Source organism: Leopardus geoffroyi, chromosome C2, assembly GCF_018350155.1.
Source record: "Leopardus geoffroyi isolate Oge1 chromosome C2, O.geoffroyi_Oge1_pat1.0, whole genome shotgun sequence".
NCBI classification, from domain to species: Eukaryota; Metazoa; Chordata; class Mammalia; order Carnivora; family Felidae; genus Leopardus; species Leopardus geoffroyi.
Genome location: NC_059333.1, coordinates 9,272,831 through 9,290,120, shown reverse-complemented (window position 1 = coordinate 9,290,120; position 17,290 = coordinate 9,272,831). Strand labels below are relative to the sequence as shown.

At 46.2% G+C, this 17,290-nt stretch overlaps 1 protein-coding gene across 3 annotated transcripts in view; it reads left to right on the top strand.

Annotated features, from left to right (window-relative positions):
• Positions 1-17,290, top strand: part of DOP1B (DOP1 leucine zipper like protein B) — a 104,267-nt gene that overhangs the window by 45,978 nt on the left and 40,999 nt on the right. For all 3 annotated transcript variants that reach the window (XR_006718219.1, XM_045501429.1, XM_045501430.1), the window contains exons 10-15: positions 597-717; positions 2,681-2,800; positions 5,094-5,196; positions 6,233-6,424; positions 8,474-9,158; positions 10,861-11,132. Coding sequence is in view for 2 of the 3 variants with exons in the window: in XM_045501429.1 (XP_045357385.1) it covers positions 597-717; positions 2,681-2,800; positions 5,094-5,196; positions 6,233-6,424; positions 8,474-9,158; positions 10,861-11,132 (1,493 nt within the window). In the remaining variant the exon portion in view is untranslated. The remainder of the gene's footprint in view (positions 1-596; positions 718-2,680; positions 2,801-5,093; positions 5,197-6,232; positions 6,425-8,473; positions 9,159-10,860; positions 11,133-17,290) is intronic.

Below are 17,290 nucleotides of genomic sequence, written 5' to 3'. Positions count from 1 at the left end.
GACTCCGTAGGTAGAGCATGTGATTATTGACGTTGGGGTCATGAGTTTGAGCCCCTTGTTGGGCTCGAGATTACTTTAAAAAAAAGATTAAAAGCAAAAATTCAAAGTGTAAAAAAAATTTTTTTTAATTAAAAAATAAGGAAAGTTGCCCTATTCTACTCTGTTGGTATTTATGCCGGGTAACGTCTCTGGCCAGAGGTGATGCACACTTAACGCACACCAAGCACGCGCCCTGGATCCGTCAGGCAGAAGTAGGCGTGGGCAAGTTCCTTAACCTGCCTGCCTCTGTCCCCTTATCTGTAGTCCGTACAGCAGTCGGTACCTGGTCGCGCGGCTGTTGTGAGGAAGGAATAAGTTGATAGATACAACGTGCTTAGGGCGCTCTCCAGCCCGTAGTGTGCGTGACAGAAATGCTGGCCGTTTACATGAATGTTGTTCCCCCAGCTAAAGTTGTCATTATCAGACTAAAGTTTCTGAGCATTTTAGACTCTAAAATTGTGTGTACGGTTCCTCTCTATTTCATGCGTATGCCATTTATTTATTTATTTATTTAAATACGGATTATTAACCTCTCTCTGTTTTCGTTTTCATCACAGGGCCTCAAGTGGTTGGGAATTTGTTCCTTGAAGTCATCCGGGCCTTTTATTCTTACTGCAGAGACGCTCTCGGCTCTGACCTTAAACTTAGCTACACCCAGAGTGGAAACTCGCTCACAAGGTACGGGTTTGGCCTCCAGCTTCACCCTTCTTCCTCCCTCCCTGATGCTGCTCGTCTCACTTCCCCTGCCGTGTGGTATAAAGTGTGCGGGGCTGGAGAAAGTGGACACGTGAGGGATCGCGACCCGCGTGAAGATAAAACCTGTGCGCTTGAGTCAGTCGCCGTGAAAGGACAGTTCCCTGTTGAATACCGTGAAGGGTTTAAAAGGCGTTGAAGCCAGTCTCCACCCAGCCTGGGATGTACACAGTGTATTTACTGAGCGAGTAGGAAACCCGGATCTGGTGTGTGTCCACGTGGTGACTTACCGGGAGGATGGCAGGAGGAGGGTAAGGTTGGGAAGTGGAGCCCGTGGCAGAGGGGAGAGCCAGGCAAGGGCACGCTGAGGGCAGGTGCCACCGGACCCTGAAGGCAGAGCAGGTGAGGTTCAGGACATGGCAGACATGGTGCCTTGGAGTATGTAGTTCTCTCTCGACCCTGGGTTTTGTTTTTGTTCCTTTTAAGATAGTGCAGTGTCTTCCCTTTGACTTTATTATTTTTTTAATGCTTTTATTTATTTTTGAGGGAGAGAAAGAGAGAGAGTGTGCACGAGCGAGCCAGGGAGGGGCAGAGAGAATCCCAAGCAGGCTCCAGACCCCAATGCAGGGCTCGATCCATGAGATCATGACCTGAGCCGAAACCAAGAGTCGGATGCTTAACTGACTGAGCCACCCTGGTGCCTCTTACTTTATTCTTGATGTAGTTTCCTTCTGCCTGAATTAGCATTGGATATATTGAAATTTTAAAGCTATTTGAGGATTTATCTGGCTTCTTAATTGTAAATGTACCAAGAGTTCTGAGTGTTTGCTTTTTTCCTCCCAGAATGTTTGCTCTTTTCTCCCAGAATTACTGTTTTTCTAAATATGAAAGTAACCATGCTCTTTGTGGAACGTACCAATATCTGAAAATATCAAGAAAAAAGGTATCACCCATACTCCACCACCCTTGAGAGAAAAACATAAAACGTTTTCATTTCTTTCCAAACTTTGAATGCATATATAAATATACAGATGCCTGTCTTTTATTTTAAAGATGGTATTACGAGCTATTTAATTGCCTGTTTTTTCTTTTAAATGCAAGTTGTGAGTAGCTCTGCTCTCTTCTACGATGGAATATAATGGTTGTCTTAGGTTCCTCACTAAGGATTGATCATCTGTTTAAATAAATCCTGACCGATTGATCAATCTCCTGCTGACCTACTTGTAGGTGGCTTCCAATTTTTCAGTATTTTTAAATGGCCTTGCAACGGTATCCTCATGCATATATCTTTGGGTGATCATGCAAGGATTTCTGTAGGGTAAATCCATAGAATAAATTTCCTGAGTCATAGAAGATACACATTTAAATTTTAGCCAAATTTCCCACCCAAATGGGTATACCATATTATTTTACCAACAGACTATCTCATTACCCACAGCTGGACTCAAACTGGTTTTCTATACCAGATTCTTTTCACAACAGCTCTGACACTTATTTCTTTTTATTTCTTTTTTAAATGTTTGTTTATTTTTGAGAGAGAGAGAGAGAGAGAGAGAGAGACAGAGCGTGAATAGGGAAGGGGCAGAGAGAGTCGGAGACACAGAATCCCAAGCCGGCTCCAGGCTCTGAGCTCTCAGAACAGAGCCTGACATGGGGCTCGAACTCACAGACCACAAAATCATGACCTGAGCCGAAGTCATACGTCTAACCAACTGAGCCACCCAGGCGCTCCTCTGACACTTCTTTCTAAGAGAATGTGTCAATATAAATACTGTTTAGGATGGCATGCAAACTCTTTCAAGCAACAGGACAGTAACATTTTTATCTTTCTTGGGATTTGTCCATCTCTCCAGAAACAAGTAAATGAATTACAGGTTTTCAGGAACAGTGTTCTCATAGTGAAGGGTTTCTCATGGATATAGTTAAGAGTCTCCACCTTCCCTTACAGTGCAATAAAAGAAAACAGAAATGCCTCGGAGATTGTTAAAACGGTGAATTTGCTGATCACTTCCCTAAGCACAGACTTTCTCTGGGATTATATGACAAGGTGCTTTGAGAACTGCTTTAGGTAAGTGTCCAGTTCCAGATTATAGAATGTTCAGGAAGGACTGGAAGCTCTTGTGGTTTCATAGCTGCTTTTTGTGGCTCAGGGTGGGTGATCTCTGCTGAGCACACGACGGGAAAGAATTCAAATCTTAGCAGAATAAAAAATATTGCCATTAAGAAGGTTCAGGTAATCTCTGCCACATAATTCTGAAGCTTTTTTACTTATTAATTCTAATTAATTAATTGATTAATTGATTGATTAATCAATTAATTAATTGAGATGAAAATCCTGTGCATTTTCAAGTTACGTTGACTAAATAGACTCTTTGCACAGTTCTCCTGGAGGCTGATGTGTTTAAGGAGGCTTAGTTTTGTGGCTCTGTGTCTAGAGTGAGTGGTTTTGAAATCGTCAGTCTCCTTAAATTCTTACTGAAATTGTTCCATAACAGGTCAGATAAAAGCATAATGTCTCAGCTGCCACAATCAGCTTCAAGTCACCTTCGGTCGGATGACTTGTACCACCTTGACATCGTGGATGGTGGCCCCGCTCTGGGGATCCACGTGCCTCCCTGCGAGCCTTTCCCCGGTCCCTCTCCCTACAGCAGGGGAATAGCGTCATTTCTCAGAGCCCGTCTTGTCCTGAGTCCCCCTGTCAGCCTTCCTTCCTGTCACCCTTCAGTGCGATGCTCTGTGCCGTCACTGTCCTCCACTACCCAGCAGCTTAGCAGAAGCTTGACTTGTCACTTCCTGTGGGCCCTTCTCTGGCCTCAGAGCCCTACACGCACTCATTAACGCCTCGGGACAGCCCAAGGAGAAGTGGGCCCTTGTATCACGTAAGAAAGCCGGGGCCCGGTGACACGCAGCCCTTGTGTGGCTGCGCGGCAAGTTAGCAGCAGCCGAGATGGGAACCCGGGAGCGCCTCACTTCCCGGCTGCTCCCACAGTGCAGCTCTGTGTCCCCTAGAGCCAGGTCCCAGCAGGTGTTCAAACCTGTGATGAATTGTAGCTGGACCCACGGGCAACCCAAGGCCACGTTATACTGAAGATGGACTATATTTTGGTCCTGTTTCCACTTCAGAGTTAGAAGGTGTGCTTTCTTTTTTTAAAAAAATCAACTACAAAACATTTCAAGTGTAAGGAAAAACAAGAAGTAATGTCAGATACACATGCACCCACTACTGAAATTATAGTTAACCCTTGGCCGTTTTTTTGTTTTTGTTTTTTTTTTTTCAGATTTTTTTTTTTTAAGGAATAAAATGTTGCCACCCAGATAGAGCTAACTCCTACCTTCCCAGCACCTTCCCCCTTCTTACTGGGATTATTAGTGTCCGTCCTAGCCGTGATGTTGTCTGTGCATTTATAACAAGTGCGTATCCAGAAATGATACAGTCTCGTGTGTCTGTTTAGGCTTTCCACAAGCGGTATCAGGTTGTATATAACTTTTTACAGTGTGCTGTTTTGGTGGTGGGTTAACAGTCCTTTGGAGAGCAATCTGTACACCTGGTAAAAACACTAGTTTCAATTTTTCCGTTGTTGCAAATGTCCTTTGTCCTGTCTCTTTACACACACATGCGCAAGTTTCTTCAGAGGAGACACGGAGAACAGTTGCCTAGGCTAGAGTGTCTGTACTTCTTCAAAGTGCTCAGATAAATGCCAAGATAACTACATGGTAATTTGCAGTGAAGACAGTGAACTCAGGTCAAGTTGTCCCATGAGAGCTAGCTGAATCCAAAGTTACTCTGTTTTGAGCACCGATACGTATCTATTTTTTAACTTACCTATTTAACCAATCACCTGCTTCTTTGAAAAGAAGTGTTGAGTTTTATAGCGTAAGCGGCCACCGATAGAGCTGAGCGGTGTGGACGCTGGAGAGTCTAAGCCACTCCCGTGCCCGAGCTCATGGGGGTTATGGGGAGGCGCTGTGTCAGGTTGCTTTCAGGAAAGTAGAATGACTGCTCAGCCTGCCCTTCTCTAGCCAGGCGCCTTCCCTCGGAACATGCCTTTGGTTTGGGGCTGGGGACCTAGTGTTGCACCCGTAGCAGAGCTCCGGATCCGCTGGCCGTGGAATCCCACCTGGCGTGGGACCACCCTCATCTGAACTGATGGAGTTCAGATCTGACCAAACCCATTTTGGAGATAAGCAGATTCAAGACACTGACACTTCTTTGTGTTAGTTTTAAAAAGCTTAATTATGAGAATTACAGAAGCTATCTTTCATTATGTTTGAGATAGAGGAACTTTATTAGGCGTCATGAATGCTTGAAGTTACCATGGGAGAAAGAACTGATTTGTTTTTCTTTCCTGTGACTTCTGTAGACCAGCGAAGCAGAGTTACACTGTCGGGAACAGCGTCAGCCCTCCTCCGACGGTCTCAGAGCTCTGTACCCTCCTGGTGTTCCTTCTGGATGTTATTCCCCTGGTGAGGCCCCTTGCTGGGAAGAGGACGCTCCATGCTTGGCTGATATTTACGCTTTTCATTAGTGTCGTTGGCCTGATAAACCTTGCCATACTGAAAAGTGGTTTTACGTAAACACACAACACTTTTTTTTATGTTTATTTATTTATTTTTTTAACATTTATTTGTTTTTGAGAGACAGAGAGGCAGAGCATGAGCAGGGGAGGGGGAGAGAGAGAGATACAGAATCTGAAGCAGGCTCCAGGTTCTGAGCTGTTTGTTAGCACAGAGCCCAACGCAGGGCTTGAACTCACGAACTGCAAGACCATGACCTGAGCTGAAGTCGGACACTCAACCGACAGAGCCAGCCAGGTGCCCCTTTAATGTTTATTTTTGAGAGACAGAGACAGAGCATGAATGGAGGAGTGACAGAGAGGGAGACACAGAATCTGAAGCAGGCTCCAGGCTCCAAGCTGTCAGCACAGAGCCCAACGCAGGGCTCGAACTCACGAACTGCGAGATCATGACCTGAGCTGAAGTTAACTGACCGAGCCACCCAGGCGCCCCCAATGCACGACACTTTTAATGTTTGTTTTGGCGCAGAGAATGTAGCTGAACTTAATCTCTTATGGCTTTTGTGTCTTATTTAAAAGAGACTATAACTTTAAGCCACTTATAAGCGCCCCGAGGCAAAGTTATGTAAACCAGAGATGACCTGGGCATCATTCTACACTATGTTGTTTAGTAGTGAGAGTAAATGTACCTCTAGGTAAAATTGTGCAGTTGACTAATTTTCTCAAAGGAAGCTAATTTACTTAATATAGAAACAAATGTGGCAACAGTTTTCTACTAGAAAAGGTAAAGACAGTTGAAAAAAGGAGGAAGAATGTCCATTGATTTGTCTAGATCAAAAAGAAAATACTTTGTTTTCTGATTTGGGAACGAACACGAAACTTATGCTCTTAAAAAATGGACTTTTCTAAGGTGCCATTTTGAGGTGCATTTGCTTTTTTCTGATCAAAACTTGAAAGCCCATTAAACCCGGGTCTTTTTTCCACAGGAACTTTACTCTGAGGTACAAACCCAGTACCTCCCGCAGGTGCTGGGCTGCCTGGTGCAGCCTCTGGCCGAGGAAATGGAGACTCTAAGCTTACCTGAGCTCACGCATGCCTTGAAGACATGTTTCAAAGTGCTGAGCAAGGTCCAGATGCCACCTTCCTACCTGGACATGGAGCCCACGAGTGGAAGCACGGTACGTGCCTCGAGGAGCTGACGTGGTTCTCCAGGTGAGGCTTATGCCCTCCTGGGAGCAGGAAGGAATTAGGGTCGGTTAGGGGAGGAGTAAAGGTCAGAGGATGTGGTGGTAATATCTAAGTTATGCTTCTAAAATCCTCAGACACTTGCCAAAGCTTTTAGCATGGAGGCTGATCACCCCTTCACTTTGCCTGCCCACCCCCCCCTTCCTCCTACAGCTGTCGGTTAGCTTCCACTCACCTTCCAGATCTCGTCATGTGTATGTTTTTGTGTGTTGGCGGTATCTCTCTAAACGCGTAAGTGAGGGGCGCTGGGTGGCTCAGCCGGTTAAGCGTTCGACTTTGGCTCAGGTCATGATCTCGTGGTTTGGGGGTTCGGGCCCTGTGTCGGGCTCTGTGCTGACAGCCCTGTGCCTGCTTCAGATTGTGTCTCCCTCTCTCTCTCTGCCTCTCCTCTGCTTGTGCTCTTTCTCTTTTCCTCAAAAATAAATAATAAACCTTAAAAAACGACACCACCACCACCTAAGTGAGATACTAGTTTACCTGGTCTGCAATAACAAAGTACCAAGGACCGAGTGACTCACGTGAGAGGAAGTTATTGTCTCACGGTTCTGGAAGCCAGAAGTCTCCACGACAGTCTAGCTGTGGGCTTTACAGTGTCTTCCAGTCTTGCCCCGTTGGGGTTATTCAGGCGGTTTCTGGGTTTCACTGTTACCGCGCTGCGTCCTGGTGCGGCTTGTTCGTGGCTGCGGGTTTCTCTGAAGGATCAATGCCTTGAAATGGATTGTAATGAAACCCATTTCTTTTTAAACTGGGAGAGAGGTACGCTTGCCCCTTCTGACTTGATGTGGGCGCTGCCAGACCGGGTCCCCAGAAGACTGTCACAGTTCCCCAAGCAGTTCGATTTTTGTTTTTATTTTCCACTTCGCTTCAAGATTTGAAAATTCCGGGGTGCCTGCCTGCATGGCATAGTCCCTTGAGTGTCTGACTCTTGATTTCAGCTCCGTTCATGATCCCAGGGTCGTGGGATCGAGCCCCGAGCCCCATGTCGGGCTCCACACTGAGCATGGTGCCTACTTGGGATTCTCCCTCTCCCTCTGCTCCTCTCCCCCACATGCTCGCTTGCTCTCTCTCTCTCTCTCTCTCTCTCGCTCAAAAAAAAAAAAAAATGACTTGAAAATTCTGGCCTTGACACCCATTCAGTGTAGCCAAGGGCAGGAGAGTGGACAGGCTGGTAGCCAGGCACTCCCGGAGGCGCTGGGCCTGCCCCTCGGGTGCAGACTCACTCACAGACATTTCCTTTCCACAGTGAGCCCTTTTCTTTTTCTAGCTGTTATAGCTAATCGGGAAAAAAAATCCTATAAATGATTTAAGGTACAAAGTTCAAGCGTTTGTCTATAAACATAATTAACCGTGTTTTTAGAAGTGCGTACTGTTTCATTCTTCCCTAGAGAGCACAGTGGCATAAATGGTGAAGTGTTTTAAATTTAATGTAATATTATGTAAGTTAACAGTGTAAGAGGAGAGGCTGGTGATCAAAGGTTGCAGTGGCATCCCTTTGAAAAAGCCACAAAGTGTAGACACACACACACATACACACACACACGTAGATGGATGGATAAGGTGCTATATATACGGGGGCAAACCCTTCATTCTAGTTCTCTGCTCTCGTTTTATTTCTTCATGCCTTTATTTTACCCCCACTCCAATGTGCTCATTCACGTTTGAAATTTAAATAGATCAGAAACTGTTTTTGCAAAAGGTTTTTGAACCTCAAAGGCCTAAATGAATGTACAAAGTGGGCTCAACGCCAGCCTGCGCAAAGAGCTGGAGACACAGCGGCCTCTCTCTGGGCTTGCACCCATCTCCATCCCCCTGATGGGCCTTCTTCATTTTATTAGACACTTTTGCACGGGGGTTGTCTTGGGGTAGAGAATTATGATTCTGGAAAACAGGAGGTGCAAGCTTTGGTTTGCTGGATTCGGCTGATTCTTGAATCCCTTGGCCCCGTGAGATGGTGTACAGTTACAAATCTCCATTTTTTGCAGAGTCCAGTAAAAGGTGAAAACAGTGAAGCAATTATAGACACAAAGGCGGTGATTCCGGGTGATGAAGAAGCTTCGTTTCCTCCCCTTAAATCTGAAGACAGCGGGATCGGGCTCAGCGCCTCGTCCCCAGAGCTGTCGGAGCACCTGCGGGTCCCCAGGGTGTCTCCCGACAAGGATGACGTTTGGAAGAAGGGTGGGAGCATGCAGAGGACGTTTCTGTGCATCCAGGAGCTGATTGCCACCTTTGCCCACAAGAACATCTTTGGGGTGCAGCCAACGGCGTCTGGAGAAGAAACCAAGTGCGAAGAGCCCGCAGGCCGCAGGGACGAGGGCGGGCCACCAGGCACGGCGGTCAGCGACCCCGGTGGGAAGAACTCCTGGGATGCCAAGCCCATCAGCGTGCCCCAGTTTAAGCAGATGCTTTCTGACCTCTTCATGGCTCGAGGGTCTCCATTTAAGACAAAAAGCACGGAGTCACCGTCACCTGTGCCCCAGAGCCCTGGCCAGAAGAAGGAGGGGGACTGGGCCGTGGAGCAGGGGGTCGTGGACCTGGGGAGCTCACGGGAGGCCTGCCGGGAGGCCTTCGCTGCCGCATGCCACCTGCTGCTGGACTGCGCTACCTTCCCTGTGTACCTGTCCGCGGAAGAGACAGAGCGTCTTTGCGAAACGCTCTTCCGGCTCCCCGGTGAGCACCCTGCCCCACGGAGCCACCCCAAGGAGTCCCGACACCTAGCTGATGTTTGCAGACAGGCTGAAACCGCGTCTGCCGGGAGGGGACTCTTCCCCACACTCGTCTCCTCCTTATTTTGTCATAAGCTGTGTGTGCATTTGACTCGTGTCTTACCGATGGCAGATTGGTGAGGCTGGGGCTGTAGTTTTGACCTTTAGGTGTCCCGTGCAGCCCATTACAGGATCTGGAACATAAAAGGTGCTTAATGATAATCAAGAAGTAGGCTGTTTCATGAGGCCTGTTGTTAAAGATTTGTGTTAGTTTGCTAAGGTTGCCGTGACAAAGTCCTCCCAACTGAGTGGCTTAAAAAAACAGAAAGGTATTGTCTCCGGCCCTGGAGGCAGAAGTCTGAGCTCAGCCTGTTGGCAGAGCCGTTCTCCGTTTGAAGGCTCTGGGTAGGGATGTGTTCCAGCCCTCCCCCTTAGCTTCCGGTAGTTCCTGGGACCGTGGCGTTGTAACTCCAGTCTGCATGGCATTCCTCCATGTGCGTGTATGTGTCCTGCATTCAGATTTCCTTCTTATAAGGACACCAGTTGTGGTGGATCAGGGGCCCATTCTAATGTGACCTTGTTTTAACTAATTACATCTGCATCAACCCTGTTTCTAAATAAGGTCACATTCTGAGGTCCTAAAGGACCTTATGACTGCAACATAAGAATTTGGGAGAGTTGGGGGGTGAGGGGTACACAGTTCAGCCCATAACAGGCAGCTTCTTAGAAGCTCAGGCCGCCATAACAAAATCCCATAGATCAAGTGGCTTAAACCACAGAAATTTCTTTCTAAGAGTTCTGGAGGCTGGAAGTTGGAGATCAGGATGCTGGCATAGTCCGTTCCTGAGGAGGGCTCTCCCCTCGGTTATAAACGGCCACCTTTTTGCAGGATGCTCACATCCTGGGGACATGGGCGGGGGTGGATCTCTCTAACGTGTCTTATAAGGGCACTAATCCCGTCATGAAGGCCCCACCTCTGAATACCAGCACATTAGGGGTTGGGGCTTCAACATCTGAATTTGGGGCAGACACAATTCAGTCCTTAGCAGGCATTGAACACTTTAAGAAAAAGAGAGGAACCTGGAAAACAAGAAAGAAGGGATCAAATTGAAGGGAACACAGGAACACAGGACAACGCTGTCCCCTCTTGTAGCCATTACAGTAAATTTGCTGTGCGGTCTGTCTCTCAAATCATTAGCTGCAAATGACACCGTACTTGGAGGCAGTGCACTTGGAATTCAAGTCCACAGTATATTTTGGGCCTCTCTTAAAGCTAATGCCATGAGTCCCACTATCGAGAGAGCAGCCTTGAAAAAACATTTTGAACTCTACACCAAAAAATGTGGATATACTATATGTAAATTTAAAAGAAATTTTTAATGTGAGTTTTACTGGATGTAAACTTTTAAAATAAAAGACGCTTTGAATCATCCCAGAGCCCTGACACGTTTTCAAAATTCAGGTAATCTGACAAGCTTTTGAAGGCAGACCCAGTCCCCTTTGTCCTCTGGCCCTGAGCGATGACTGATAGCACGTCCCCACGAGAGATTATCGCACCTGCTGGCCGTGTGACTTCTGGACCTCAGGGTGTCTTAGGATCTGCGAATTGTGAACCATTTTCACGCGATTTTCTTTATCTCCATCCTCTCTGACTGGCTTCCTCCCAGGAGGCGGCGACTGCACTTTCCCGTCATGGCTGAGATGCCTCATGACCGTTTGCTGCTGTGTGTCTGACTGCTTCCTCCAGAACGTAGCCATCTCCACTCTGCTGGAGGTGATCAACCACTCCCAGTCCCTCGCCCTGGTCATCGAAGACAAGATGAAACGCTATAAAAGCTCTGGACACAACCCGTTTTTCGGCAAGCTGCAGATGGTGACCGTCCCTCCCGTTGCTCCAGGAATATTGAAAGTCATTGCAGAGAAAACAGATTTCTATCAGGTATGTCCCACTGGGAGGAGGGGGGTGACGCCCTCTTCCCAGCCAGCTATCTAAAGTTGTCCCCAAGGTCCCAGTCACTGTGATAAGAGGGATGTGGCGGCTCTGGTGACAGCTGGAGAGGGTTGCTCGAACCCTGTGCCTGCCTTGCCTGTCCCTCTGTCCCAGGCTCCTGGTACAGTTTCTGGCTCTGTGGCAAGAGGGCAGTAAAGTATTTGTGTTCAGTTTTGGGCTGACTGGACTTCGTACATAAGGACTGTTAGATTCTCTAAACATACGGAAGAAGAGACTGGACCCTAATTTATAAGGTTAAAGGCTCCGAAGCTGTTTAGCCTCAAGGAAAACTTAGTTACTTGTCAAATTTAGGAAAGCTCGCTGAAGATGGTGAGCAGCTGTTGTTCCTCTTTGTGGGGACAGTGTAAAACAGTTTAAAGCTACATATGATAGGGCTCTTTTAACTGCAAGAAGCTAGAAACAGTTCCAGCTGGGGCCCCGGGTGGCTCAGCTCATGATCTCACAGTTCGTGAGTTCGAGCCCCATGTCGGGCTCTGTGCTGCCGGCTCAGAACCTGGAGCCTGTTTCGGATTCTGTGTCTCCCTGTCTTCTCTCTCTGCCCCTCCCCCACTCGAGCACACGCACACGCGCGCTCTCTTTCTCAAAAATTAAAAAATGTTAAAAAAAAAAAAACAGTTCCAACTAGGTCATGAGGAAAAGCGAAATTTATTATAAAGGTGGTGCCCGTGGATGCCAAAGGGCAAGCGTAAACTGCAGCTGGGTCTCCTGGGCTCTCCGCTGGGCGGCTGTTAGATCCTGAGGCTGCTCCTTCTCCACGTCGCTCGGCCGTTCAGGGGTCACCTAACTAACTCGGTTGCCACTTGACCTTTGGTCTGCCATGTGACCCTCAAGTTCCTCTAGCTAATGATGTTTGTATGTCTTTCCCACAGTTGTGAACTGGTCAGTGTTACTAAACAGTCTGTCAGTGAGGCACCTGTGGGTCAGGGCCCTCGGCTTCTCTGGCCCGCCCAGCAGCGATGGGGGCTCAGGGGTGCAGAAAGGGATGTGCCCGCTCACCAGGACCTTTTCCCTGCAGTGATGGGGCAGCAGACACCCTGAAAAGTTTCGACACTGAGGAAGAGAGCTTTCTGATATTTTATGGGTGAATGAGATGTTGAAACCGTCCGGTCCCTTTAGGTCCTAACAGCCTGTGCTCTGAAAGGCCTTTGAGATAAGCCACCCTTCTCCTGTTTGGGATGAGCGCTTCTCAAGCAGGTCACGTAACTGAGGCCACCTCTCGGCTTTATTGCTTTTTGTTGTTGTTAGTGACAGCTTTATTTAGATAGAATTCACATACCACATAAATCACCCACGTGAAATGTGCAGTTCAGCAGTTTTTACCATATTCACAGAATTGTACCATTTTACCTATTTTCTCTTTTTTTAATTTCTCCTTTGCAATTTTCTTTTTGAGCAAGTGAATGCTTTCTAGTTCAGTATTTTAATCGCTTTAATGATTTTCCTCAGTATATTTTTGGAGCTACTAGTGGTCGGTCTAGGGCGTAGCAGGTACATCCTAACTTACCAGAATCGACTCACTTCCTGACTAAATTCCAGTGAAACCCAGAGGCCTCCTGCAGCATGGGCTTCTCCTCTTCCCCTTCTTGTGCTGTTGGTGCGCACGTGACATCCATGCACGTCACGAACCCAGCGATGTGGCGTTATAGTCGTTACGTAATTTTATGTCCTTATCAGGAAGCTGGGAGAAGAAAGGAAAACACACAGCGAGACAGAGTGTGTTACTTAACCTCCTTTTTTTTTTTTTTTTTACCATTTCTGGCTCTTCTCTTGTGGATTTCAGTCCGTACCTGGGCCATTTCCTTCCTCATCTGCACCTGCGCTGCCACCCCCTCCCCCGTGCCACTGATGCTGTGTCCCGCCAGTGTACTTGGGCAGTACCTGTGTGCCTGTCGTTCACACAACCTTTTGAAGAGAATCAGTGGAAAGAAAAAAGGAGATACACACTTAGGTTGTCTTTGTAGAACCGTGTAATTACCTTTACTGGTGCTTTTTGCCTTTTCTATGGATTTGATTCACTGGGGTCGATTGCTTTCACCTTGAAGAACTTCCTTACATGTTTCTTATAAGACAGGTCTGCTGGCAATAAATTCGCTCAGTTTTTGTTTATCTGGGAATGTCTTCATTTCACCTTCTATTATAAAAGATAGTTTTACTAGATAGCATGCTCTTCGTTGGGCTTTTTTTTTTTTTCCTTTCAACACTTTGAATATAAGAACAAATCTACTTTAATCAGCCCTGGGTATGCCTGAATATGCAATATTTAAGGAAAGCAGCACTTTTTATTTTTATTTTATTTATTTTTTAACATTTTTGTTTATCTTTGAGAGAGACAGAGTGCGAGTGGGGGAGGGGCAGAGAGCGAGAGAGGGAGACACAGAATCGGAAGCAGGCTCCAGCCTCTGGGCTGTCAGCACAGAGTGCAACGTGGGGCTCGAACTCCCCAACCACAAGATCGCGACTTGAGCCGAAACCAAGAGTCGGATGCTTAACCGACTGAGCCACCCAGGGTGGCCCCAGGAAAGCAGCACTTTTTAAATAATCTGTAACAAATGCTCATATGAATGTTCCAATGAACTTACCATTTGAATTCACCATTGGATACGTGATCCCACTGTCTTCTTGTCTCCAGCCTTTCCTATAAAAAGGCAACTCTTCATCTTACTGGGTTTCCCTTATAAATGATGAGTGAGTTTTCTCTTGGTGCTTTCAAGATTTTCCCTCCTTTGTCCATTGGCATCTCATTGTGATGTGTCCAATGTGGATGGCTTGGAGTTTATCCTACTTGGAATTCTTTAAGCTTCTTGGATGTGTACATTAACGTTTTTTCATCAAATATGGGAAGTTTTTTTTAGCCATTATTTCTGCACATATTTTTCCTGCTGCTTTCTCTTCTCCTCACCTTGCCCTCCATTTGTGGGAATCTGCTGCACTTGATGGTGTCCCACATTTCTCTAAGGCCCTCATCATTTTTCTTCATTTTTTCTTCTCTCTGTGCTTCAGATTTCATAATTTCTGTCGACTGGTTTTCTTCACTGATTCTTCCTCGTCTTTGATAGAACTGCTGAGCCTCCTCAGGGGTGAAAGTTTCATTTCAGTTATTGTACTTTCAATTCTAGATTTCCATTGGGTTCTTTTTTTTTTTTTTTTTATGCTTTCTACTTGTTGATATTATGTACTTGATGAGAAGTTAATGTACCTTTCTTTACTTTTTTTTCTTTTCCCCCAAGAGAGGGCACAAGTGAGTGAAGGGCAGAGAGAGAGAGAGAGAGAGCTGGGGCACACTCAAGGCAGGGCTCAAGCTCACAGACGGAGAGATCATGACCAGAGCCAAAGTCAGATGCTTAACGTCTGAGCCACCCTGGTGCCCTTCCTTTACTTTTTAAAACATGGTTTCCTTTAGTTTTTTGAACACATTTATAGTGGCTACTTTGATGTCTTTGTTGAATAAATCTGACACCTGGGTTGCCCTCACAGACACCTTCTGTTGCCTGCTTTTTTTCCCCTTGTGTATGTATTGTATTCTTTTGTTCCTTTGCATGTCCTATAGTTTTTCTTGAAGACTGGGCATTTTAGATAATGTATCATAGCAACTTTTCTGACCCCTCTCCCCAAGTCTTTTTGTTGTCTTCATTTCTTGTTTATTGCTTAGTGACTTGCCTAGACCGTTTTAGTGAAGTCTGTTTCCCCGGAGGTGTGAGCCCTGTGGCGCTACTCCCTGGAAGAATGTGCAGGCCCCTGAGATGACGGTGGTCTTAGCTGGGTTCTCATTGACTATATCTCTCCCTGGTCACTCTGAAGCTGTGTCTTTTGGTATCACACCCAGCTGTTAGGCTCCACTAACTGCTGACCGATTGCTCTCTTGTTTCCAGCAGGGCCCAAAGGCGTAAATTACTCCACAGCCTGATAATTTTTTGACACTAGTCTTTGAGGGGTTTTTTGTTTTGTTGTTTTTGTTTTGCCAGGAGAGTTCTTCCTAGCTCCCTCTTTTCCTGGTTATTTCTGATAAACAAGCTGGCCTGTGGTTTAATTTGTTGCTGTGCTGGAGCTTCCAGCCTCCTCTTAATTACTTACTACAAAAACTCCATTGTTTTTAAGAGTACCCTAGGCTTGAACTTCCTCACCCTCTTCCAAGTAAACTCTTTTCCCTTGATGGAGCTCTCTGTTTTGTGGCCTGCCTCTCCCTCCGGGCGAAGTCTCCATGTCCCATTGCTCGGGAAGAGCTGGGACCCAAATAGTGACCTGCTTCTTTTGGAGTGAAAGCTCCACAGGTTACTTGCAGGAGGGGGGACCTCCAGTCTTGTGAGCTGGCTTCTCCCAGCATATAACCTCCCCCCTGTAAGCAAAGTAGGGTAAGAATGACCAGAACCCCAGCACTGTTGGCCTGCAGCCCAGGTATAGCCTCCACCCGAGAGGAGGGATGAGGAGTGAAATGCCGCTGCCTTCCCTTTTGCAGAGCCTTGGACTAGGAGCTGGTGGGGAGGGGACTCTACCTGGAGTGGGTAGTCACCTTGTTCCTCGAGCCTCACTGAGCCGAGGGGGTGGGCAGGGTTGTAGTTCAACTGCCACAGACTTGTTGCTTTAATTGTAATTTAGTAGATATTCTTGAATAAATGTTTCTTTATTTCCTGAATGCCCTTAGGATAATTTCCAAAGACTCTAAATTATGTTTTATTTTTTTATAACTTTCTGTACTTTTTTAAAATGTTGTAATTTATATTTTTATAATTTTATAATTTTTTTATTTTTATTTTTCTCTGATAGTCCACAGAGCTCCTCACACAGCCGTACTAACTTGCATACTCAGATCCCGTTTACAGTATTAGGTCCTGGTGGAGCTTTATTTAATTGCTATTCGGCTTGGGCCCCTTGTCCCCCTCCCCTTCCTGCCAAAATTGAGCCCGTGTGGATCTTGCAACTGGAAACAGTGTCACCGTAATACAGCAGCAGTGATTGGGCAAGTCCTTCCTTCCTTGGTCCTGCATATATCTGAGAAGCTTGGCATCATTGTATTATAGGCACAGAGAGGAAAACAGAGGAAAGAACTTAGCCCATGAATCTTTGACCGCGTTAATTACTCTTGCGATGATACACGCTTAGTGATGTTTTTGAAAAGGACGCTTTTTCGAGTTCTGAGGTCTTGAATTTTGTTTTGAATCAGATTTAGTACATATCTCAGTACTTACCACTCATCATGCACTGTAGCATCCTTTATTAAAGTATACAACTCTCAAGGGCTGGGGCGGCAGGGGCTGGTGCCTGACCATGTCCAGATGCTGGACAGGAGCCAGTAAAGCAGCCCGCACCAACATCCAGGCCGCCCCCCAGTTCTCGGGCTCTAGGAAGAGGGCTACTTCCAGATCTTCTAGACTTTTCTCATTCCCACGGAACAGTCCACGTACCAGTGTTCCTGTTGCCCGCGACGTACAGAATAAGGTCTGCAATCCCATGAATCCCCTGACCTTTCTGATCAGGTTGTAAAGGCAGAATTCAGTTCACTAATGAAGTGTCCAGAACATAGGGATCAAGAAGTCCACCATAGATGAAGGAGCAGGTGTGTGTTTTGGGATCAACATCCACTCTCCAACCCTTCAATTCCAGGAGGAGTCTCTTACCTATAAATTTGCCCATGGGGACTACAAGTAAAGGGACTACTCTGCTTAGTCAAAAGTTGTGTATCAGAGGTTTAATTGCAGTTTGATAATTGGAAATCACATTCCTTTAGATTAAAAAAAAATACTGGACATCATGGTTAGGGGCTCCAGGCAGTTGGTGGTTAATCTGATCTATGCAGAGAAGATAGTTTTGTCGAATAGATATAAAGGGGCCAAAAAAGGAGTCATTTGGTCTAAGATGTACTTATAAAGTATTACAGTCTATAAGGCATAGTCTTTTTTTTGTTTTGTTTTTTGTTTTTGGGTTTTTTTTTGTTTTGTTTTTTAATTTACATCCAAGTTAGTTAGCATATGGTGCAACTATGATTTCAGGAGTAGCTTCCTTAATGCCCCTTACCCATTTAGCCCATCCTCCCCCCACAACTTCTCAGGTAGCCCTCTGTTAAAACATAAGAGACTCTTAAATATGGGGAG